Below are 26,926 nucleotides of genomic sequence, written 5' to 3'. Positions count from 1 at the left end.
GCTGATACACTGTATGGCTGCCACTACACCGGCTTTAAAACCAGGCTTTTGGTTACGAAATAGTGCGAAAATATTAATTCACTACGGCTTGTTGTTGTCAAAGCTACGATAAGTGGTGCGTGGTAAGGCAAACAAGCTGTTAAAATTGCATCACAACTACCAAAGTTACACTGCCCTTGAATTTCCTATTAGGTTTATTTGAATTATTCCACGTCAGAAAAATTAACAATTATTTATTATTTCCATCCGGTCTCATTCGGATTTTAATTCATACCATTCGCACCACCTTCGTCATTCGCACCGCAATTTATTTCAGTCGCACAAGTGCGTACCACCCCACCGGTTGAAAAGCACTGGCTCGAGTAAACGATCATCCACTGGAATGAATTTCAATTCGTAGGCATACACAATAACACACTGTCCAATTTCGCGTTACGATTTGAAAAAAAATGGACGATTATCAGAGAATGTGCATTAACTCGTCTATAGTTCAGAGAGAAGGTGTTTCGATGCATGCCCGCCCCAAATCGACATGCGCAGCAAGGTCACGTTTTTATCCTCTGGCGTCGCTTACACATTCGCCTGGTTACTAAATAGTTAAATTGCTCAGCTCCCATGAGAATCAATCCCGTTTTGGGAAATCCATTGAGATCATTCTTTTTCCAATCCTGTATAGGAGCCTGATAAGATCTATTATAGAGTATGGCATGGAAGCGTACTTCTTCGCACCGAAATCACATCTCGCGAAAATAATTGCAATCCGCAATCAAGCTCTGAGACTTCCTATCGGTGCCATGTCCAGCACCCCTATATGGGTATTAGAGGCCTCGTGTAACGATATGCCCCTCTTTCTCAGGCACCAATATCTTTGTCTCAAGTACCGTCCCAATTCCAAACCCAGCACGTAGTTTATTGGAGGGTTCATGGGAGGAAATTTACAATCTGCTTTCAGACCGATTAGTGACTTTCAATATCTTATCCCGACTTCGAATTTTGGATGATTTGCAAGTCAGAGGCAACCATCCTCTTACCACATGCCCGTGGTTATTGAAATGCGCTATAAATGATGCATCATTTCAAACAGCTAACTAATTTACACCGATGGATCTAAAAACATCAGTGGTGCTGGGTACTGCTTCTACATCCCCGATCGCAATGTAAGAACATCAAAAGTATGTTCGAAACTTTCTGAATTGAGCTGAGAGCAATATTCGATGCATTGATATGGATTTCAGAAAATTCCATCGAACGAGCGAGTTGCTATCCCGAGTGATTCATTGAGTGCATTGCAGTCGCTAAAAACCATCTTGGTGAAAATAACTATGTTACCAATCAATTATTAGAACTGACTCACCCTCTCTTACATGAAAGCCATAAAGATATTTCTTTTATATGGATTCCAGGACACTGTGGTATTAAAGAGAATGAAGTCGCTGACCGACTTGCAAAAGAGGCTGCGGCCCATGACTTCGCTGACCAACGTATAGATATTACTTCTAGCGAGGCCAACTCATTGATTTTAATTGACTGTAGGCAAGACTGGAACGTTTCATCGAAACCGCATATGGAGCACATTTCAAGCAGTTTTGCCCTGACATATACCCGAATCTACCAACTATAACTACGCCACGCTATACCGACCACCATTTTCAGATTGCGGACTAGACACTGTCGTTTCAACTCCAATTTTAGCAAAATTGGATATTCAGATGCCCATGATTGTACCACATACCACGTTGAAGAAACTGCAGAGCGCGTTATTATTGGGTGTGCGAAGTACGCCAACGAAAGATGCCAGTTTAGAGCTGCCGTACAGGACTTGAGAGTACCCTTCACCATGGAAAATGTATTACCTACAAAATATTACCATTGCTGTGGGAATTCATAGCGAAGACAAAGAGACAGTCTCACAGTATTAAATGTTTAGTTGACTGTATTTAGGCTACTTATCCCAATATCGATTCGATTAGCAACTGTTAAGTCGTGACGCAAAATACCATAGTTGTTATATGCGTCACTAAAACTGATTTTAAATATAATAAACAATCTAGAACTATTATTCTCGAGCAGCATTATAACCAGAGGTGGTCAGTTACGAAGTACTTCTACTTTTTAGAAGTCCTCAAGTATTCCCTTCTACTTCTGGTACTTACTCAAGTAGATCTGATTTTCTCTACTTCTACTTCGTAATATTTTGTGATCTACTTACTTACTTTTCGCTATTTTCAGTTTGTCAAGTAGAAGTAGTTTAATCCCCCAATACGAAAGATAGCCTGAGAAATTTCGGGGCTGTTTCCACGAAGTACCAACATTTAATATTCATAAAAGTCAAGTAAAGACCAGAAATTTTGTTGTGCTTCGCGCACAATAGTTGTGGAGTGACATATATGTTTTCACGAAAGCATCTGTGAATATAATTTAGGTACCAGATTGCTTATAGTTTCGCTCACATCGCATTGTCGCCCATGTCAAATATTTCATCACAGTAAATATGGCCCACCATAAAGGGTTAGTATGGCATTTTCATATCAATACTTTAATTTGCATCCCATGATGCGAAAGAATGCTTATTCTGTCGAAAACTATAATACCTCCTGGGATGAATTAATACGAATTAAGCTCTCTGCACCTTCCGCACAGCTCAATTTGCAGCTTTTTACAGTCCATGCGAACGAATTAAGGGGGCACTTCTATTTGAAAATGATTTTTTTAGGTGTTCACGTTTGTAGTCATAAATTCGTAAAGGTAGATGCGAGCCCCATGATTCATACATTGCTGGAAATGGCAGGAAATTTCCTTTCCAAATATGGTCTTTATGTTGTACCATGAGCATGTACCCCACCGGTACACTTACTCAAAAAATAATGAAAATATTGAACACGCGTATTAAAAATCCTAAAAACTCAAAAGTCTTTCAAGATTTTCCTTCAAATATTGCTGTAGTAATAGTACATATATATATCTACAAAACAATTGAGGGATTTTCAAAAATAGGTCTTCTAACAAAATTTATGATATTTTTTGTCAGCGAACCCTAAATTTTCATTTTTTTTTAAATTCTTTCCTCTGTAAAAATTTTTCTGGACAAAATTTTGAGAAAACGCTCAATCATTTTATTATACATACCCTAACCATCATTTGTACAAAATTTCAGATGAATCGAACAAGCAGGTGCAGAGGAGATACAATTTTTGTGCAGAAAAAGTATATTTTGAGAAAATCGCGTTTGAAAAAATAAAACCACAATAACTTCGAAAAACAAGGATAAGAACACTGATCATGACATCAATGACCGTATTAGTTGATTTGCATCACACATTGAACCATATATAACACAACCTGAGCATTAATAGCCGCCAGGCACATAGTCTGATGTGTCTTAGGAGTCTTGAACTCTTTCAATTTTTCACAGCGAAAGACCGTCGAGATGCAGTCTTACTTTTTTTGTCCTTCAAACCAGTTTCATTTTTGTGAAAGTGTTCACTGGCAAGTTTAGGCTTTCAAGAACACTCAAGTACCCACTACATCCAATATTCCAGTTCAGTACGGACGTAGCTACAGCACGTTTTACTGCCATAGTTCATAAGTACTTATTCTTCAGGCACCTTGTCCCTATGGTCACGACGAATGACTCATTTTGGGATTTGGTGAATCCACCAATGCATCTTTCCATTTCAAAGATTCTTCTAAACTCTAAATTTCCTTGATCGACTCATTCTAGGCAAATTGATAGCTAGAAATGAAAACCAATCCAAGACAGTTATCCTGAAACAATAAATATTACCCAATATTGTCAGTCAGCAGTCAATGAATAAAAACAGATGAAATAGGAAAACACACAAGGTTCCTCCATCTCGACCATTTCCTTGGTACTGAATAAATGAAGCAGCCAAGTATATGGAAGCATACATGCTAGAACACTTATTTATAAGCATACAATAAATACTACCCAATATGGTCAGTTATCAGTCAACAAATCAAAAAATAAATGAAAAAAAACAGCCTCACCTCGCCTGTTTACTGAGTCTGTGAAGCAGCCAAGTTTATGAAGGCAGACTGGCTAGAACACTCATTTCGAGCTCTACAGGAGAGATTTCGCCAGGTGGCGCTATTTCCACCAGCAAACGCGAATGTTGGATTAGAATGAACACGACTGCAGCAAAAATTGGGCTGTAATTCTTTTTTTTTTATAAAATGGTCCCCAAATAAAACTTGTTTTGGATAAGAAGGAGTTGTAATATCATAAAAATAAGGACATATTGGGAAAGAGCGTGAAATTTCCGTTCTAGATCGATGAAGAAAAAAAAAACACAAAAAATTATTTCTAAATAGAAGTGCCCCCTTAAGACTGTTTTCAGAACTACTTACATACTTGAGTAGATTTAAAGCCAGTTAATTCTACTTCTACTTCAAGTAGTTTTAGATGGCTTATGGATGAAGTACTTCCACTACTCGTATTTGAGTAGATCTTTTCGTCGCTACTTCTACTTCTACTTGAGTAGCTTTCTTGACTACTTTGACCACCTCTGATTATACCAAGGGTACGTGTTCGGCTTTGGGACACGACACACTAAAGTATAGGGGGTACCATGTGCAGTGTGAAAAGGACCGTTTTAATCGTGAAAGTGACGCAAACATAACCCTATATACTATTATATACTTTATCTCCGCAAGGTTTGCAAAACAGTAATTGAGTGAACAGCATTCAGAAAGAAAAAATTCCTGAAGTATTTTCATAAGTCCGAAAGGTTGATGAGTTGCTGGGTGGAAATTATTAGACTGATGGTTCGCTTGATTTATGTTAGAGCGATCAGACGTTCATACTTGAACTTGTTCAATGTTGGTGCATACGACCCTAGGCGTGATACTTTCAGGGCAAAATAACCGACAAGATAGCGTGTAACGGCGTCTAACGGCGTCTAACGGCGTGTCCGGCTTCTTGAAATGTAGATCGTGGTTCAATCCTCGTCAGGGTCGGACCAAAGTAAAACTGGTATCTGTGACTTCTTCGCTTGGCGATCAGCGTGGAGAGGTGGTGCGAGACTTGAAATGCCTTACAAGGCTACAAGAAAGCTTACCTTGCGCAGCGGCCTACGTACATCATACACTCACGGCATGAATGAATATGAACAGATCATGTTTAGAGTTTAGGTTCATCATGAATCGGTGTATGCTATATGCCGCAACAGCATCAAAGGACAAAAATGTATAACGTACTAAATTCTGAAATTGGGGGGTTTCGACCCCGGACTCCTAGGCACTCGCCTGCTACTCAAGTACAATAATGCAATAGTTCCTGGTGTCAGACTTGGACACTGAAGTCACTGCCGCGAAAACTTCAATAACTTCTTCATCTCGGTATGAAAAGTGCATACGTAGGCCTACAATACACGCGCGTCCACCGTGCAAGTATTACAACTACCATACACCCCTCTCGTATGGATATGAATATATTTGTGCGTGGTAAGAAATTCTAATACATTCGAAATTATATTTGATTCAAGAAAGAATATCCGTTGGAACCAGTTACAAAATCCTCGTCGTGTCGTGTTCTCTGTCGCGTGTTACGTTAAGTCAGTGTGGTTCTTAGCCATGTCGCCAGCGCCCCCGGCGGCCGTTTGGATTTCAAAGGGGGTGATATGGGAGGCACTGAGACGTTATGGGGGCTCCGAAAAAACAAGTAGCATAACAGTACATATGGTGTTGTAGCTGTCATAGGAATATAAAGTTCTATAATTCTATCCTTGAGATCTCGTTTCAAAATTCCTTCATTCATTTATTCCCAACAAAATTCATCAATCCACTAAATTTTCGTCGCGCTTGGTGCGAAATATATCGAGTACCGACGATGTATTTAGTGTTTCCACGAATGCAGTGGATACGATACTTTTACCCTTCACGCCCGCACTTTGAGATAGCAAAATCTAACTTAACACAGTTCGATCACACTAGAGAGGGGGTTTTCCGACAAAATGTTTTGAACTAGGTATTGCAGCACACTGCGTCTCGAAATCTGGAAGCATGATTTTATACCACTTTTGAAAGTGAACGCCATTTGTACAGTAGACATAATTTTTGAAGCTTTTTGACAACAATGAATAACTAAATATCCTTATTTCCGAGAGCTCCAAAATACAACATCACCTAATTGGGGTTTGTACATTGGGCTCACACCTGATAGGTATGAGACCGTTCCCAACAGTTGTTAGAAGAACCTTGATTTGATCCCGAAAATTGTGCATATAACTATTTGATCGTTAATTAGTCAAGTGGTAATCGGGCGCGATTCAAGCACGAAATATTTCCGATAGTCAAGTCCAAACCCGATAAAAAACGACTGAACTTGGACTCTACCCCATCGTATTTAATACAGTCCTTAAAACATGAGGGGAGGGGGGGGGAGAATAAGGGAAATTTCTGAAAGGGGCGTTGGAAGGAAAAAAGGTTAAGAACACCTGTGTTAAAGTAATATACGGGGATGAGCCAGGTCCGTCGGGGCAGACAGACGCGGCGAAGTGCGCAAGCAACATTCTGGAGTCAGATTACACACCAATAATATCACATAAACATCACATAAACATTCGCTCTGGTCTGCGTGAGTGAGTCTGTCCTTGCGAAGTAATTCGGCCAGAAAAAAAAAACTTTTTTGACTTTAAAACTGACAAATTTGTACATGAAAAAAACTTGATTTTCACGAAATATGGACCTGTGAAGAATTACAGTAGATACACCACGCATTATGATGAAAAAAAATAGTACAACGAAAGATACTTTCCTACATTCTCCGGTAGAAAGTGTCTGTCCTTACTAAGGCTGGTCAAGAATGGAAAAAGAACGTTCAACAGCAGTACTTGGCTGGCAACACTGAAGTTGTGCGTACGTGCACTGCTGGTGACACACCGTGTTGCTTCATACTGACAATAGTCTCTACATCACAATTTGTCTCATGCGCTTCTTGATAGAAGAACCATGCAATGCCCACGCAGTCTTTTTTTCATTTAGGACAGGGGTCACCAACACGCGGCCCGCCAAGTCATATTCTGCGGCCCGCGACCTGATATGAGATTAAGGAAGAAAGCTAAGAAAACCAATTTGAAATGCTGAAATTAACTACAGTTTCAACATGTTGTTGTTGTTTCAAAATAAGCTATTCTCTTGTGCCCAACATCACTATTCGTCATTATAGCTAAAACGGCTGTGGTTATGGCAACAGCATTCCATCGAGGGAGAATCAGCTGATGTGAAGGGGCAAAATTGGGCATATTGTCTTGACTTGCAATGGCCCAAACACTGCCAAGACCGAGACGCTTAGAAAACGACTTAAGGCAGTGGTTCCTAAACTCGGGAGCACGCGCCCCTTGTGGGGGCGCGAAAGCATCTGAAGGGGAGGCGGAGATGCGCTAAAATGAAACTTTTTTCGCGCTCGGCGCTATTTACCTCTATTTATTAGTTATTACTATGTGTATAGTCCGGAATTCATCTTATAGAATTATGTTAATTGTTATCAACAGCCATAACCTTCCATGCCATCAAACTAGCCGTTGGGATTTCTAGCATTCTGGTTGCATTTTGTGATATGACGATTTTTCAGTATCATAAAGGGGTGTGTGTCTAAAAAAGTTTGAGAACCACTGGCTTAGGGCTTCTCCACAAGATCACGCTCTACGTGGAGATGGTCTGTCAGCTAGTAACGTATCTCGCTAGTCCCAATATCGATTCCTTAGTCGCTGAAAAGCGTTTCCGGGTATCGTGCACAGCTCACAGTTCAAAATAAAATATAATTGGTGATAATGATTTTTGTTGTATTTGTATTCATTTAATGAAATATTATTTCTTTTGTGGTCAAATATGCCCATCGCCTATGTTAGGTAGCTCACCGTTGTATACTGACGTAGAGTTTTAGAACGTGCGGTTGCCTATTTTACATCGATATCGCATTCATGCGGCCCCCGGCCTCTACGAAATTTGAATAGTGGCCCGCGACCTGTTTTGAGTTGGCGACCCCTGATTTAGGATATTGCGGTACATTGAGCATAACACCAAGTCAGCCTATTTGTTGCATTTGGCCGTTTATGATTCACCATGAGCAGACAATGGGCCGTCTACAACGGTAGGCCCATAAGGCATGCTACAAGCTGTAAAATGTCGAATGATAAGTTCACCACCAGTGCAAACATCTATGATACAAATGAAATGTAGGTCTCAAAATTTTTTTGACTGTGAAAACAATTTTGACAGTTTTTTGACCTAACGCTACAATTTTGACAAAATTGTGAATTATTTTGACATGTCAAAAGAAAATCGCCCTACTTATAACACATCGTTTGCATGTCGGGAGCGGCCACAGTTCTGGCCGTGGAGGGGCCACTCCATTGAATTTATATCGCCGAGAAGCGGTGACAGTCTCCCCTCCACCAAATTCCACTGTCGCCTGTTCTGTTTGAGTTTCCTTTCAGATTGCTGATTCCCGGATGATCGTTGTGAGGTGTGGTTATATTTTTGGGGATTTTCAGGGTCCGTGGGAACCGCAAGACAGCTGCTCCAATAGACGCGGCTGGGTATCACTGGTTCAGACTATATGTTTATTGACTGCAATATATATAGCTATCTATATAAACAGTATACACGTTACATGAAAAACAGACTTCAAATTAAAACATTTCCGGTTCTTTTGATTCGTCCAGTCTATGATTGTGATCTTTGACCTTTGATTGTGAACCCTTCGCGGAACCATAAATGTCTTCAGGTGAACAAAACCAGAACCTACCACAATTCACATCAGAAGATTTATGATGCGCAAAAAGAACTGTACATCAACAGAACAAAACTATTATAACTTAATTGAAACACAATAGGTTGACATGATAATGAATAGTTTTTGCCGACCGTCTGCCTTCAGCTGTTCTCTGTCAGTTATCAGTTCATAAATGCGACTTGGACCGAGTGAAAATAGTATGTTGAATGTGGAGTTGATATTGTTTTGCGTCACTTTCTACGTCTACTCGACGATTTTTAATGCATCGGCTACCTTGTATTGACGGATCTGACATCTTACAACACAACAAGATGTTTGTCGACCGTTATTAAGCTCTATCGTTCGTACAGGTCATAATCTTTTGTAAACCTTCATCTCTGAGCAGCACAGTAGGTGAGGCGTGTCCACCCAGCCATTGCCGTCATCATCATCATCCACACCCCACCATATTCCCTTCCATCCTGTTTTATTGAAGTTTCCATTCAGATTGCTGTCGGCGCACCCGCCATACCACCAGCCTCCTACGTAGCGAGAAGCGCAATTCCTTGACGGATGAACATCGTGATCTGCGTCTTTCGTTGAGAATTTTGCATTGTTGTGCCAGTAGAGACGATCTCCGGTTGCATCCCCGGAGAAGCCGGATACGTGCAGTCTGTACTTGTCGGATCTGGGTCCGATGCTGAAGTAACTGGGATTTAAGAATCGGGGTCAAAGGCCAAAAGTAAAGCGGATTGTTACGTGGATACGTGCCCGTTTTGAATCGATCAAGCGTGACAAAGGATGTGATAAACAGAACAAACGTCTCGGCATATTTTATAGTTTTGCGGTCGCTTAATGACTGCAGTTATCATGCAATATTTCAGGTAATCTATGATAAGCAGACAGTGGGTTATTTTTACCAGGTTTTAAATGTAGCTCACTGCGAAACCAGCGAAACACCTCCGCAATGCAGTTTGTCGAAAAATTACCATTTACGACTTATTTTCGATCTTTTTCACAATTCAAATACTAATCGCCATATTCATGACGCAAAACGAAATACTTTCGTATTCAATCGATCCAAGTCCTTCGTTCTGAGCCTGTACATACTTACTTTTAACTATTGTGCTTAATTTTTTACCTTGTGTAATAATTGATGCATTCAAATAAATCTTACCTGTATTTAACCCTCAAATGGTCTCTTTTACGTTTCGACATCATGTTGATTTCCAACAACATGTCCCCTTCCTTTGTCATTAGATGCAATGCCTCGAGCCCTGGACCCGGACGTTGTGAAATGATAAAAGTTGTTGGTTTTAAATCAATTACTTGTCCAGGCGAAAACTCAATAAACAGAATAAACAATAAACAGAATCGATTTGAAAGGGATTTTATTAGTCAGATAATGACAAAACTTTATAAAACTCGAAGGAATTAAATTAAAATCAAAATCTTTCTACCTAGCCAGAAATCTCCATCACAATCCCCGAATCCTTTCACGTAATCATCCCAACCTCGGTTGAAATCCACGTTTCCGTTCATTCTCCGCTGAAAAACCTACAACGGAATTCGGCAAACAGTCAAACTGGCAGTTATCTCACGAATTCTCTTCTCGTTCGAGGTTATGAGTCAAAATTATGTGTTGCCTGCAGGGTTATAACCAAGTCACAAGTATCCGTGTCACAAGTCAATCTTCCATTTATAGTTTTGACTCGAGTCAAGTCGAGTCATTTTCAATTCACCACGAGTCAAGTCCGAGTCCAAGTCAGCGAGAAGAGGGTCGATTCCGCTTCATGGTATTATGACTCGAGTCCAAGTCCAAGTCATGGTGTGGACTGCACAGTTTACAGTTAAAGTCTTTGTTAAACCCACTTTTTATCACTCTGGTTGGTGATATCGAATGGTTTGCATTTATAATATACTAATTTTCCTCAATTTTATCAGTTTCTGGTCGCATTTTCAATTGCCAGTACCAATAGACGAAATCCCAATAGTGTGGTTACTATTTACTATTCTTAGAAATAACAATGAAATGTCGGTCTTGGCCGTCTGAGTCTCGAGTCACAAGACTTGGTTCGAGTCATGCGCAATGACTCGAGTCCAAGTCGAGTCAATGCACAAATTGACCCGAGTCGAGTCATATCCGTATTTTTCGAGAATGACTCGAGTCAAGTCGAGTCCTCAGAAAATCGAGACTCGAGTCGGACTCGAGTCGAGTCATGACTCGAGTCATTATAACTCTGATTTGAACTTTTGTTCATCTCGAACTGGGCTTGCTCATGACGTAGCAAACGCTTTATATTTGAAGGATTCATAAATTTACTCACAGTCCAATTCTCGTGTGCTTGGCATGTATTTTTCTTAACTTCTGCTCTGATTTGAAGCGGGCTCAATCCGATTATCAAAAGAAACAAATTATTGAGCGACATTTCCAGAAGGGATTTGATATCGATTCAATATTTACTGCCTTAACGATGCGTGTCCTACTGGACTTTAGATTAATTTATTCAGGCGCAGAAGATCATCCGACCAACTTCAACTGAGCAATACGTTTGCAATGACTATTCGTGGCGTTGACTGCCTTTTAAAGGAAGACAGCTTCCTGATATCGTTTAGGAAATACGTTGAATCGAGTTACACAGAAGGCCCAATCGATCAAGCATTAAGTCGGTAGGTAGGGACGGTCGTTTTTAAAACAAAACACGAATTTGGCAAATATGGGAGTATCGCTTTAGGCTATTAGGATGCTTTAGTGTAGGGATGTGCATGTAACATGCTGGTGTATCATCGGCATTCTAGTGCTGACCAATTTCGAGCCAGAACACGTATCAAGCAGACTTGGACAACTAAATAATTCTAGTTGTAAAATTTCACTAAATTAAAGCGAAATGCCAGTATTCTAGTCTTATGTGTTTTTCTACGCTTTAATTCTAATTCGATGTTTCTATACTATTATTCTACACCGAATAATTAAGCCATTGCATCTGCATGTGCCCCGTGCGATAGAAATGCGACCCGTGGAGGAAAATAAAGCTTCCCGTGTTGAAATGCAAATTTGAAGGCATTTTTTTTCTTTTTTTGGTCTCGTACGTGTGAGTGATCTCATCTTTCGAGTAGTGACAATTATTACCTTCACACAATAACTGGGGTGACCAACCCGTGGCCCGCGACCAGGTTATGAGTGAATCGCGAAGTATTTTTCGAAATTAGTTGTTATAGAAAAATAAATTTCCCAGATAATTAATTGGAAGCTTGCAAGGCCAACCAAAATTTAATTAGCCTCCGACCACGAAATTTTGGATGTTGATGAATAAAATATCAGTTTCACATTTTTAGTTGATCTTTGTATATTAGGCTAACATAATGTAAAATATTAAACAGAGGTGACAAACAATATATGCAAGTAACAATATTAGTGACCGAATACATTTATTAACCCCTGGACAACATCTTTCAACGAAATAATTATTCACGATAAACCACCTGAATCTAACACGACTTATGACGTCTTAACTGTGAGGCGTGAACATTTTTAGCGCTGATTTAAAAAAAACATCATCAGTTACCATCGATCATTAACCCGCTGTATAGGTCCATGGTTATGCGGTGGGGATGGGGGTTAAGGCTAAACTGCACTTCATAATGGATAGCATAAAGCATTCAGTGTTATTGAAATGTGTGTTTCGGTTTCCTGTGCAAGAGTTAAGCCCGACCAGCCAAATGCAACAAATTACGAGACACCAAGTAGCTATATGGCGTATGACGTCTTCCATCTCCCGCAAGATTTTGAGACGCCGTGTATAGGGTTCGATTTAAAACATGGCTATTTAGCTACTCGGAAAACGCGAGACCATAAACTATACATTCAAATATTCACCCGTTCAGACACCGAACGCCACGTAGACACTCGTTTGGCGTTTGAGCAGGTTTTAATCCGTGCCCCAAAGCTCATGTAACTCATTATCGCTCTATAGTGTTGTAGTTTGCTTTCAAGACTATATAGATTGCAGTATAATTTGTTAAACTTGTCCTATGTCCCTTACCAAGAGTGACATCATACCTATATGGTTATTATGTTGCTATCATCACACCAGCACAGGCTGGCTAACATCATTTGTTGTTGTCCATGTCCGTGCACTTGATGAGTATGATCTGTTTGGTGCAGTGTTGGGATGACTAGAGCAAGATACCTTTTTCGTATGACCTGACTTGACTCGAGTCACTTTGCATAAATGATTGGACTTGACTTGAATCGGCGTATCAATAATGTGGACTGACTCGTGAATCGAAGCAAAATTTACGAGTCCATTTCAAGTTGTCAAGTAATCGGCGTCGATAAAATCACTGTATCTTGCACATGTTCGGATTGTTTGCGAAACGCTGGTGTAACCTGTGAGAGTGACCAGTCATTCAATGACCGTGCGTTTTGTTCTATTACAAATAAACAAATAAATTGACCCCAAACGAAGGGATCGGAGCCTACAGCATAAGTTGTCGTAAACTATAGTGGTATATAGTACTCAAATAGCAAAGTATCTATCTCTTTTCCATAGACTGATCATTGTGCTTTGTTATCATCTTAACCTAACGTCTTGTTTGATTTAAATAGAATTCGAATATAGTTTATAAAATTTTACAATACTTGTCAACCATTCCCATTGCCGTAGGCTTGTATTGTATCTAAAAGATGTGTAGTATAGGTGGCTAGTGTATTGCATCATATCAATTCGTTTCATTTCTACACTACTTTCTGCGGTTTTGTACTCTGTTCTGCATTTTGGCTGATAATTATAGAATAAGGTTATACAGTTGCTTACGTGGTTTGGCAGTTTTACGAATGTGTGAGCGATACAACGCATTTTTGTATATATATTTATCCCTATATTCGTTCCCCGATTCAAAATAGATGACTATTCAAGCTAGCGAAATACAATGACGAAATCATGCCCCCTACCTGGAATTGGAAATTTGTCTTAAATTGTGACTTGACTCGTGACATGACATGACGTGACTTGACTCGAGTCACCTCCGAAAATCGAGTGACCTGACGTGACTTGACTTGCAGTCGGCCAAGACCTGTAATCCATTGTAACTTCAATGAAAAGTACAGTTATCGCATATTTGACATCTCATCTATTAGTATTGATACTAGAAAATAAGGGTCAAAACTGTTAAGAGTTAAGAGGAAAATTATAATTGCAAATGCGACACATTCGATATCCCTCAAGCCGAGATTTTGAAAATGGGCTGCGTTGAACATGACCTGAATATGTACTGAACACGAAGAAGTGTGTTGATTGTGACTCGAACGTGACCTGAACTCGGAAAAGTGGGTGGAGGATGATCTGAACTCGACAAATTGGTTGAGGATGACCTGAAAATGACCTGATCTCTAAACTGACCAGTAAACATCTTGACTTTCAACATTCATAATAAGCAGATGACTGATTTAGTTAGAACTAGGCGCAATCAACTAGGGATGGTGTAAACGTGAGGTTCACGTTTGCGTTCTGTGTGTCTTTGGCAGCTGTGCTCTATACTGCCCCTTACGTCAGTTATAGTATCATCATAGTGTCCTATATGCCATGGTGTCGACACAAGCAAATCTCACGGCTCAGTGAAATTGTATCACGTCACAATTTCCATTCGGCTACAGGGAATTTGACGGTCATTTTTCACCGGCTTGCCGAGCATTAAATTGGGTAAAACTGGTATCAATCGAAAGCTGACTCTGCACTGATTACGAAAATATTAATTCTATTCCGCTCGCGGCCCTGGAACCCCCATAATCAGCCTCGAATTTTTCATTATTATGGAGATTGGCATCGGGACGCAACAATGCTGTCTGGTGAAACGAGAGAGTAGCTCAAGAGAAAAAGAGCGGATCCGGCCCGCGGGCCGTATGTTGCCCGCCCCTGTGCTACCGGATAGGGCTGGGCACAATGATTCAAGTACTCGAATCTGAATCGAGTATTAATTTTAATGATTGGAGTCGAGTAGCAAAAGACGATTTTTTCGAGTACTGAAATATACTCGCAACTGAAAGTTAATTTACTAACGAGAATTATAATTTTGATACTATTTTCCACTAAGGAAGCCTTGAAACCTTGATTGGCCGTGTCGTAACATGCGAAACATAGTACAAAGCTACGAACTTTACTGAAAATAACACATTTCCGAAGTCCATGATCACCCCACAACATTGTCAAGAAGTGCAGTGAAATCGGTATGGTCGAAAAAATACCAAAATATCTCGGATGTGACGGATAACAGGCATCATATTTTTTTGTGGTGGCATAAAAGTAACATATTTGAACTTTGACATAGCATATTCTGATGTGACGTCATAATGAGGATTACCCAAATACTCGACTCGACTCGAAGCGTAATACGTGATTCAGAATCGAATCACTCAGGTACTCCGATTTTGTCCAGCCCTAGTCCCGAGTAGTCGATAGATCTCTTAGTTATAGGTCGCTATTGGGTGGGGGTAAGTATAGATATTTCCTCCAGACGAGGATCTCGTGCAGTGGGAGTGGACATTTTTAGCAGGCATGAAAAGTCATCAAACACAGAAGGCAAACTATTGGAAAAGCATTTGTGAATGACTTTTGATACTTCGAAGCGATATAGTTTGTCAACTTGCAAAATTCGGTGCTTACGGTGTTAAGGCGATAGTTGGGTACGTAAAGGTACAGATGAGATCAGCCGTATCCGCTCGGTTTTGCAAGGTTCGAATTCTGCACAAAAATGTTGTGCATGCATTTCCCCATACTTCGATTCCATATTACAGGTGAGAAAAGGAAAAGAGAGAAATAGATGGTTCGTAGTAATGATCTGGAAACCAGAGATTGCAGACAGGTCAATATTCCCACACACCGAGCTAGTTTTGATGTGTATGTGATTGATGTGTATGTGATTTGTGATTGCGATTGTGATTGTGATTTGTGATGTGATGTGATTTGACGTGTATGTGATATGTGTAATGTGTATAATGTATATGTGATTATCATCCAAAATTGAGGATCGAATATGAAGCCTCGAGAAGTTAAAACAAATTGATATGGTACAATACACTACCCACCCATCTACACATCCGTGACGACTGACGATGTAAGCGCATAAACTCTATTCGTTCGATTAAATTCATACATGCAAGCACTGAGCCGTCTAAGAAATAGAGATACGTTTGCTATTAGATTAATTTGCTTTACGACAACGTAAGCTGCGCTCATTTTGTTTGTGGTCAATTTATTTGTGAAGCACCAATGGAGGATTAGTGGAACGTACAAATAGTGCTCTGCGCTCATAAGTGACACCGGCGTATAGCGAACAATCCGGAAAAACACAAGATACAGCGATTTAATCGACACCGTTTACTTGATGACTTGAAATTGACTCGGAATTTTGCTCCGAGTCACGAGTCACTACATATTTCTGAAGCGCCGAGTCAAGCCATTTTTGCAAAGTGACTCGAGTCAAGTCAAGTCATACGAAAAAGTTGACTCGAGTCATCCCAACACTGCGAGACACGTCTCGCAGTTGACAGCCTGCTGCGCTCACGCCATAGCGGTGTGTGGATTTTAGTGCAACCTATGCTCATCATAAAACCGATGTGTGTACGTTTACCTGAAAATTACTCGATGTCATATCTGGCAGCGTCTGCAACTGCAATCCTGGCGATTTTGGTTATTACTACCCTAATCAAAAACCTGTTCACCCGAATGCGATAAGAGCGCGATATGGCGGCTGCAGCAACCGCATAATATATAGTCCTGCTCTATATTGCTATAGTAGTTACGCCTCGTGTTCTAACTTCTGGGTCTGGGTGCCACGACGATGGCATTCTTCCCAGATGCAGATAGAGGCTCTCATAAAGTATCTGCAGATCTCTGTTGTGTCAAGCGTCGTCTGCAATATAGGAGGTACAATGCTAGCAGACCTCTAAAAACGATACTTGGTAGTACGGCAGTATTTCTATCAGTTCCCGCCTATTGACTGGGAAATGTTGTGCCAAATGTCACGGTGAATACGGGCGAAACGTGAGTATCGTCACCTGGTGTCATTGACGGTGATCGCGACTGTCAGGTCAGTGTTTGCGGCACTGACTCGCACGACCGGGCTCGAGAGCGCGAACCCGCATACTTGCCTAATCACGTTGGTCGTAGTGCTGACAACGTGCCTTCGCTTGCAAACGAAGATAGCAAGACCCAAATATGTCGCGATAAGGACTGAGAAAAACTTTCGATTGCAACCAACTTTAATTGGAAAGGTGCAAAGGAATTGCAGGCTAATACGGTATTAATAATAATAAATACAGTTGGCAGGTAAAATCTCCACGAAATCGAGCAATGACAGCCTCTCGGCATCGATAAAGAGTATATTTCTACAGCAAATTACACATCGTTTCCAGCTCTATTTATCCGGGTCAGATATGCAGTAGTATCGAGACTCAGTTTCCGCGACATGCCCGATCTTTTGCCTCTAGCGACCTTTCGACTTCAATGTTCAGCTAATCAGCCTTGACTTGTCCGTTTGATAATTTCGACTTGTAGTAATACTTCAGGAATCCCCGAAACACGAGACTGAACCAATACACATTGAGCACGTCCACAGTACCCGACAAAGTGTAAAAAATCGGCGACACGTACGGGTTGTTCCTGTCAACACATATGCTGAGGTTTTGTGGCATGCCTTTAGAGCGGACTTGCACTCTTGAAAAAAAAAGTGTATCGCGGGTGGTACAAGGGTGTGGATATACATCCGTTTTACACGCAAACAGAAGCTGCCTCAGACTTACCCTACGGTATAAACCAAACACAACATTTCAATTCAAATGATGGTTGCACGTAGGAACGTAGGAAGGTATATGCACGTAGGATTTATACTACTCTTTCCCCTAACTACATAATTGTAGTTGTCTATAGTTAGACTACATAAGGCGAAATGCCGATAATCTAAATATAATCTAATTTTTGAAATGTTTGTTAGCTCTAATGCCAATTCTAATCTAATGCGTGAAATGTTTCTGTGCCGTAATCTAATTCTTATCTAATTTCTTTTCTTCCTGCAAATGCTACAGAATTGTACAATGGGAAACGAGTCAGGATTGCCGCCAGGCTTATGATAATGAACTATGATATGATACGAACTGAACGTCACTCAATTTCCAAGTTTTTCGCGAATCCAGTAATTTTAACTGTAATCTAATTCGGAAAAAACTAGGGTAGCTTTACTTTTAACTCTAATCTAATTTGAAAAAGATGTGTTTTTATAAATCTAATTATTGTCTTATTTTGAAGAAAAAAATGAATAGCTAAAATACTAATACTAATCTTATTTAAAAAGGATGAAAATTTTCTTGCTGCCCAAGTCTGGGTCAGACAGTCACTTACCCTATAAACTCCGTCGTAGTGAAAGTAACCCATGTGTAGTAATGTAACGGTATTATCATTACCCTTCCGACGAAGAACGTTACCATAAACATGACTCCGTTGACGAAGTAATAATTTCTCTCTTTCATTTTCAAAGTGGCGAGTGCCGATCTAAACGGAGGCGTACCATTTGAAACGAATAAAGAGCAGATTTATTACTCCCATAAGTACTGATATTGTGCGTAAGATTGAGGAGAGATGCATTCAATTTCGGCAATCGCAAATGTGGTAGTTTTGAAATCAAGTATACCTAATAATGCAGACCAACGGTCGAGCCGCATTGACGGTTATAATTAGCAAAACAAATTTCGCTGAATTTCAACCGGTAGGAGCAAAGTTATTATGTCGAAAATCGTGGATTTGATACAAAATAGTATTTACTGCGTGTAATCCAAGAGGTGTTGATGGAAAAACGAATAAATTCATTTCTACAAGCCGGAATTGAGTCAATTTGTTTCACATCGTTTTCGTAGACAACGTAACAATTTCATGTGTTAGCCCTGAAATTTGAATGAAATTTAAATAATGTATAATATGTTCAAGATTCTCAAACTCTAATAATTTCCTTTCTACTCGTTGGAATCGACCCAAATTTGGTGTGGAACGTTTTCTTAGCCAACCTAACAATTTAGCTAATAGCCGCAAAAAATTAAAAACAGGAAGTTTTTCTGAAAAACCATAATACACATTACACATACATCCTCATTTCAGCCGACTAGACTATTCCAAATCTAGTCGGATAGAATAAGATTACATTCAGACAACTTAAAAAGTATCTGGGTAAGTCATTAAAATTCGACTTTATTTTTATTTTTTAATTAAGTAACTCGTTGGAGTTGAGCCAAATTTAGCGTGCAGCGTATTTTTAGCTAACCTAACAATTTTTGCTAATAGCTGCAAAAATCTGTGCATCAACAACAGGGTTAAAAGAACGAAACCGTTAAACATGATATCCACGCTAAACGAAAAGATGACAATAACTATTTACTGCAAATCAATGTGATTTCTGCTGTATGGGGTGGGACGTGTCATGACGTCTAGCGAACCCCTCAAACTGGCTCAGCGAACTTCTAGGGTTTATATGACCCAATGTATTACGGCGGTTGATAACAGGTTACGTGTCAAAATACACATCGAAAGCGGAATTTCTGACCTGGCGTTGAAAAACAGCGTCGACATCTCATTGATCGTCCTTAGTGTCATATGAAATTGACAGACGCTGTGAACCTACAACAGATGGTTTATGATAAAATATAGCCGTTCCACGAAATTTCGATGTTCAGTAGAGTAGCTGTATCAGGTATGGCTAACAGTAGTCGTCTTGAATATGACACAAATCCCCACCACATAGACGTGCGACGACATAATAATACAGTCGACTCCGCGTAAGTCGGACACCGGATACCGGATACCCCGGACAACCGCAATATTCGGTCAAAATGCTCAGAACGAAAGTAAAACTTTGCACGTAAAAACTCCGGTTACTTTGGACACAGCCTCGCAATTCCTATCGTTAGGTTAAGGCACAATAAACAGTACTTCGTCCGTTTAACAAAATATAAGTGATTTCGGTGAATTAATGACGATCCCATGCAGTAACAATCATCAATGACCTTATACAAGGCCGTGTCAGATTCATAGTCGCTTTTAATGCAGCGCAATCGCGCAAATCTCGCACAGCAGATTGGTGCAGATAAAGTGAAATTGTTTGCGGAAGTAAACGAAGAAGAAAGTAAAAACGCTTCCTTGACAGCTCAGCAGTTAGTTACGTTGGTGAGGATATAAAAAAGTACTATTTGAACCACATATGTGTGTGTGTGTGAACCGCATATGTGCGTGTGTTGCACAGTAATACAGGATACAGAATATTGAAAGGTTTGGTATCGAAAATGCTGTACAATACAATACAAATGACCTGAAGGTATAACTAATGCGCGTTTTTTGCTAGGGATACCATATATTTGAAATTTGAAAAGAGGACAGTTTTTTCAAATTTTCAGACTTGCAATACCGGAGGAAAATACTGTAAAAATGGTAAATTATTCCCGCTTCGGGGTCCGTTGACTAAAAAAAGGTCAATTTCTGGCTCGAGCCCCGAATTAACGGATTTTCTTTCACGTTATCGGTTGGTTGACTAAAAAAAGGTAAACTTTCGTGATCGAACCACGAATTACGGTTTTTCGACGCCGGAGCGTTACTTCAGTGCTGATTTACTGTATGTCAGTCAAATTTTGCCCTATATTTAACCAAAATTGTCAAAAAAGAGGACAAATCCTCTTAAAAGAAGAGGTATGGTAATCCTATTTCATGCTATCTGTGTCAATTATTGCATCATGGCGCTGCTGCAATTAATCTATTTCGCAGCACTACCGTATTTTGAATGCGTTGTGTGCCCTTACGCACGGTCATGAAGGAAACAATTTATTTTCCGCTTAACCCGGACAAGGCTGTTTGTTCACTTAATTCGGGCGACTATCGCGGAACCAAACTGTTCGAATTAAGCGGAGTCGACTGCATATGTACATACACATGTCTTGTGTCTTATATTCTCTACATTTATATATGGAATTAATTCTCACCAAAATCATGTAATAAGCTGTCAAACACGCTACGTGATGAATGCAGAATACCCATTGTTGACTGACGTTACCCGCTCCTCGACATAATAAGATGAAATCTGGAATAAATGGGAAGGTAGCAATATGAATATTACATTCTTACTTTATGATTGAGCCATTCATAGTGGTAACGAATATGCGTAGTTGCAGTACGACGCATACATCAAATTCATCAAAACGCACCAGGCCAGACTTTGACAACTAGATAATTTTAGTTGCTTAATTAGACTAATTAGAGCGAAATTCCGGTGAGCTGTTGTACAGAGTAGCCATAAGTCTAATTCTAATCCAGGTTGGTTTACGTGACACGAGAGAGCTTTGGGCGTCTTGTAATCTAATTTCAGATTACTACAAGATAGCCCAATGGCAGAGCGTCCCGCATCTAGATCGGTAGGTCGTGGGTTCAATCTCCGGCCCGGTCAGACCAAAGACCTGATTAGTGGCATAGGTATCCATGGCTTCCCCGCTTGGCGCTGGACATTATCGGGGTAGCGTGGAGGAGTGGTGCAAGACTTGGAAAGCCTTACAAGGCCTATATCTTGTCCAGCGGCATATGCACAATGCACATGATGCACTCATGGTATGTATGTACAGTGTACACTAGGGCTCTTCAAAAATGACTTTTTTCTCAAATCGTACTGGCTACTTGATAAAATTGTTAGGTTACCTAATTTAAGCCTACACACAAAATTTGGATCAATTCAAGCCAGTAACCGCTTTGCTACAGGAGAAGAAAGTTTCTATTTATCATACAAAAATAAATAATAAAAAATTTGAAAATTTTCTGTTCGTCGAAAATTTTTTATTTGAATAAAATAGTATTTACGGCGAGCACAACTATAATAAATAAACAAAGAATCGGTCACCGTAAATACTATTTTATTCAAATCAAAATTTTTCGACGGCAATAACTTCGCTTCCACTAGTTGGAATTGAACCAAATTTGGTGAGCATCGTTTCTATAGACAGCCTAACACTTTCATGGGGTGAACAGAAAATTTTCAATTTTTTTATTATTTATTTTTATATCATAAATAGAAACTTTCTTCTCCTGTAGCAAAGCGGTTACTGGCTGGAATTGAACCAAATTTTGTGTGTAGGCTTAAATTAGGTAACCTAACAATTTTATCAAGTAGCCAGTACGATTTGAGAACAAAGTCATTTTTGAAGAGCTCTAATGTACACAGATCGAGTGCATGTTTATCATAAGTCGGTTTATATGACGCAAAACATCAAGGAAAAAATATACAACGCCCTGTTTCTACGTCAAGTTACGTCCCGATGGATTTGTAGCCACAAGCACAAGGCGGCCACTAAACTCATGTAGCCCTCGGAGATAATGAGTCTAACCCACCGGCTTTACATGAAAATTCACCAACAAACTTGCAATTTCATTGTAACATCTCACCGGTAACGAAATAGGCTGCTTGTGTAATCGCCAGCGCCCGCACCGGGAACACATCGCCTCTGTAAATAATATGGATGAATGATTGCATGAGGAATTCGTTATCAACTACCAAAACTGTTTAACACGTCTTCAGGACAGCAGCTGCAAAACGCCCAATCCCGATTGGATTAATGCTTTATTCTGTGTTCTTGTTGTATGGTCTTTGATGGCACTGTGGATGTTTAGCAAGCTTTGGCTTGTTGCGCGCTATAGAACTCTGCTGTAGCATTTTCGGGAAAACCAGAAATGAGATTAGAATTGAAATGAGAATGAGAGCATATAGAAACATTTCACAAATTAGAATAGAATTACATGGCCGGTATTTCGCTCTAATTAGTCTAATTAGAAAACCTAGAATTTGTCCAAGTATGCTCCAGACATGATACCTGAATGCTAGAAACACACCCCAGACACGATACCCGAGTGATACCTGGGCAATGGGCATATCCACACTCCACACGGCCATCTTTCACTGCTACACGGACTGATGTCATATAATCAAGAGCTTAATTTGATTTCGTATATCGCCACGCTGTCGTATTACAGCACGCAGCATTTGGATTTCATCCACTTACAAACTGCATGCGAGGTGGACTTGTGACTCGGAATCTCATAACTTGATTAGAACTTTGATTACCGATAAAGCTTTCATACTCACTGTATGTAGTCCCGTGAAAAGTCTACCGTGAGAAGAATCAATGCCGCGAAGACGAATGCTATCGCTCCATTCACGCCGCTTACGATGCTGCACAATGAAATTAGAAACACAGCTGAATCACTACCACGATAAATAGGAATGTATGAGCCAACCGGAACTGCGGAACATACTGAGGTTAATTGCAAATTAAGGTTACCAGAGTCAGATTTATGATCATCGATCCAGGCTGACCGTACCTATATTGTACTTTTTGACAGGGCCCCAAAGGGACCAGGATGGGTGTCCAACAAATCACTGCTCAAAAAATTCGGTGTCCTAAACATAAAAGATATGCGTAAACTAGAAATTGCAAAGTTTATGTATCAGTTCCACTGCGGCCACTGCACCGAAAACTTCAACGACTTCTTCACATCAGTATGAAAAGTGCATAAGTACGACACACGCGCGTCCACGTCGTCCAACTATCATATGGTTGACAAAAAAGATCATCGCTCTATCAAATAGCCTATGCCGGACCTGACGTGTGGAACGGTATCTCGCCGGCTATCCGACAGTCGTCGAGCATGTCCACATTCAAGTCGAAATACAAGCCATTTCTGCTGAATAAATACTAGTCAGCCCTCACCATTTACCGGACCGCGACTTAACATGACATGACATAACATGACGGGATGTTTTGAAGTGATGAAATTTTATGAATAAATTCGAACTTGAACGAACTTGATCGCGACTTGACAAACATGTCATTAGCACTGGCGTGCGTCGCTCTGTACTACATATTTCGTACGCTGCGATACGACCAATCGAGTTTTACAGCCATGCACACTGCACAGTACAGTGAAAAATAGTATGGAAACTATAACTCATATTGCAAAATTAAATCTTGGTGACAAGGACGGTGAAGGACCGTATGATTTTAGTCCTCGAAAAAATAATCTCTCACAACTCAACTCGAATCTCTAGAATTGCTACCGTACTCGATTCAGATTGGAGTTCTCGAATCATCATGCACACTTTCACCATGTACGTACACGTATAGTCCTTTCTGATACCATAGTCTTCATAAATGTTGATGACCTACGGACATCGATCTAAATACGTACACTAATCATTGCAATAAACAATAGACGCTGTCGAAGCGATTATTAGTTATGGGTTTGCAGCAGGCAAATATATGAAACGATGAAAATATTTATAAAACTGATTGACATATTCGCACAGTGGCTAAAATATAGAAGAAAAATCAATAATTGACTGTTGACTCACTCATTATGCACTGACTTTCGTTCATGTTCTTCCAACTTCTCATAACTAGACGCGGCAATTGTTCTGCATATTTTTGGCACGAAAACAGTCATCGATCCGTAGTACGCAGCTACTGAGACGACGAAAAGTAACAACTCCGAATTGTCCATCACCGCAGGTACAACCGTTCACAGTGAAGAGATTGGGGTTTATTAGCGCTAAATATAATCAAAACATCGTAAAAGAGGGGCATGGTGATCTCAAGACCACAGCTTTAGCAGCTACGTGAAAAATCTACGATAGCTTTACAATTTTCTACCGTAAATCACATGAGTAATATGTCACGATGGAAATTATTATTGGTATGTATATAATTACTCTCGAAGTGATAAAATCTCCATTATTGTGAGGCATACAGAGTGAGATCTGATAATAGCAGTTCAATTCACACAGATAGCAGCGAATATTACAGAGACGAACATATCAACAAATAACTGACTGATAAAGACACAATGTTATATTATGAGCGGACGGTAGGTTATAGAAGCGACGCGGTCTATCAATCGTCGTCTAATAACACGCTATGACCACTCACAACGACATTCTGGATATCATATCCCTACAAAACCTGTATGAACCATAAGTAGCCAGCTTGCAGAGAACATAACATCGATATAGACTGGTATTGCTATACAACAATGACTTCTCATCTCCCATATCCGATTTCAGTCCGTCTGAATGTGTCAGTACAATAGAACCAATCGACTGGGCAATATATACTCGCGGCGTTACTTGTTACGGTCCGCTAGTAACAACCGAAGCTACCATAATGATATGGCGTTTGGAAATCATGTTCTCTCAACATAACAACGGTGAATAATGCGAAGCTATAGCTCATGGGTAGGTAATCATCGGCCTGTTGGCTCCATTTCTCCCGCCTGCTTTTTCATGTAGCCCAAGACGTTATTTCGTATTCAACATAACTTAAATATATGTGTATGTATAATTATAATATATTCCGTTTTATGAATTAAACTAATTGTTGATTTCTCATCAATGACTCCCATTAAACTTGATGTCGTCAAAACTTACGTACAAATTATCGCACATTTCACTACTTGCTGTATGTCTGACGTGGTAACCACGGTTGCCTTTCCCTGCATTTGCATCATTTACCATGTACGCGCACGATATCTGTTTCAACGGGATTCTATTGGCATTAGTGCAATGTACAATTGCTAGACCATTCTTCATGTTGTTATGTAATCAATTCGTGGTTTTGCCGTCCGGACAAATAGAAAGATAGTAGCCGCGGAACAAGCGTCTTCAAAACTACTCGTCGACATGAGTTATAACCATATGCCACACCCGTTAGAAGCAACTGGAACCAGCTCGACTTGAGTTGAATTCGGGCTATACTGAGGCCAAGCCACAGTTATAAGGATTGTATGTGCCCCGATTCCACCTCCATCACAGATAGACTACGCTACAGATTATAGCTTAGGTAACGCTGAAATGAAAATTGCGAATAACAAGTGCGTCGTATTATCCGCATCATGGTAAGACTCATCCACTGATGTCCACAATCGATGATATTTTCACAATCGATGTACAGTACACACACTTATACCATAGGTATGGTTATTTTGCAATGAATTTGCAAATGAAAAAATACGCGGCACTCCGATATGCGATTTTGTGGCGTGCGATATTCGATTTTGTGGCACGCGATATTCAAACTCACTACCACCCCGTCCCATGTTGTATCTGTAGCTAGGAAACATAAACATAAACAATATCGAATAGCTGCATAACCTGAGTGATTTTCACACTACGTTACGGGACGTCAGCTGGTGGCAATGACAACGGAATAGACTATTGATGCGTACTGCGACTGAATGGGGAAACTACTAGATTGCATAGTGACAATGTCAATTGTTGATAAAATAATTTAACATATGAATTGTGCTTCCACAAATCTTTCGCGCCAATGGCATTATCTATCGCACTGAGCTGAAATAAAATGTCGGCAACGTAAGCGTTTGCTGCAAATAAACTCGAACTTACAGTATGCAGATTGAGGCAACGCATGTAGGTATAGCCGTAGGGTGCATAAGTCCGCAACACAGCACAACGATAGTTATCGCTAACAGATTTTGAATAATTTGCTTTGAAAATCGGATATTAGCAGACTTTTTCACTCTGGAATACGTAAAATTATCAGAATTTTAGGTACCAGCCCCTGTGTTTGAAATCTGAATTTCAAATTTGCAGGCGGAGACGGATTCGGATTCCGCCTTTAGTGTTCGCAAGGGCGAAGAATTACCAGATGCGCAGGCCTTAGCACCCTGATTGCTTTAATTATGTATCATTCATGAATCATATATCATAATGATATAATAAAATCAATGCTATTAGAAAGGAACACGTTGGCTGTATTTTTGTTGGTGCTATGCGGTGATATATTGTGGAATTCGCTCCCGCTAGGGGGCGTATGTTTTGTTTTGTTGTATCTGGGAGACAAAAATAAAAACTGGAACGCCAGCCAGAGGAAAAAGCAACCAAACTGAGACCGTAGTTGTAAATACTAAATATCATATTTATTAAATATACGTGTTATGTTTGACGGTAAGACTTGAAAAGTGTGAAAAGGAAACAATGTGAAGGTTTTATTATAACTATTTCGAAGTTCTGTACTCCGACGTATATTGCTACATGCCTTTTCAAGGCTGCTGGTATATAATTTGAGCTACAGTATTGGTATCAGGTCTGTTAACTGGCAGGAGATAA

General features: G+C 40.0%; 2 protein-coding genes across 3 annotated transcripts; both read right to left on the bottom strand.

Annotated features, from left to right (window-relative positions):
- Nucleotides 1-9,106: 9,106 nt before the first annotated feature.
- On the bottom strand, nt 9,107-12,695 carry LOC145438034 (ficolin-1-like). The gene is made up of 4 exons (XM_080315397.1): nt 12,612-12,695; nt 10,195-10,291; nt 9,912-10,011; nt 9,107-9,443 (listed from the first exon to the last, which is right to left on the bottom strand). Exons 1-4 carry the CDS (start codon nt 12,693-12,695, stop codon nt 9,107-9,109), a joined length of 618 nt encoding a protein of 205 aa, XP_080171523.1.
- Nucleotides 12,696-16,280: 3,585 nt separating this feature from the next.
- LOC145437737 (TLC domain-containing protein 4-like) lies at nt 16,281-25,661 on the bottom strand. Of its 2 annotated transcripts, none has more exons than XM_080315022.1 (8): nt 24,158-24,934; nt 22,892-22,978; nt 22,195-22,253; nt 20,748-20,845; nt 19,322-19,395; nt 18,130-18,279; nt 17,227-17,394; nt 16,281-16,645 (listed from the first exon to the last, which is right to left on the bottom strand). In XM_080315022.1, exons 1-7 carry the CDS (start codon nt 24,304-24,306, stop codon nt 17,247-17,249), a joined length of 765 nt encoding a protein of 254 aa, XP_080171148.1. In that variant the 5' UTR covers nt 24,307-24,934; the 3' UTR covers nt 16,281-16,645; nt 17,227-17,246. The 2 variants fall into 2 exon arrangements, with proteins under 2 accessions (XP_080171148.1, XP_080171147.1); XM_080315021.1 differs by lacking the exon at nt 16,281-16,645 and adding an exon at nt 25,505-25,661 and having other exon boundaries at nt 16,977-17,394; nt 24,158-24,354.
- Nucleotides 25,662-26,926: the final 1,265 nt, after the last annotated feature.

Source organism: Botryllus schlosseri, chromosome 4, assembly GCF_051294905.1.
Source record: "Botryllus schlosseri isolate E-star chromosome 4, Bs_hap1, whole genome shotgun sequence".
Taxonomy (NCBI): Eukaryota; Metazoa; Chordata; class Ascidiacea; order Stolidobranchia; family Styelidae; genus Botryllus; species Botryllus schlosseri.
This window is presented reverse-complemented; position numbering and strand designations above follow the sequence as displayed.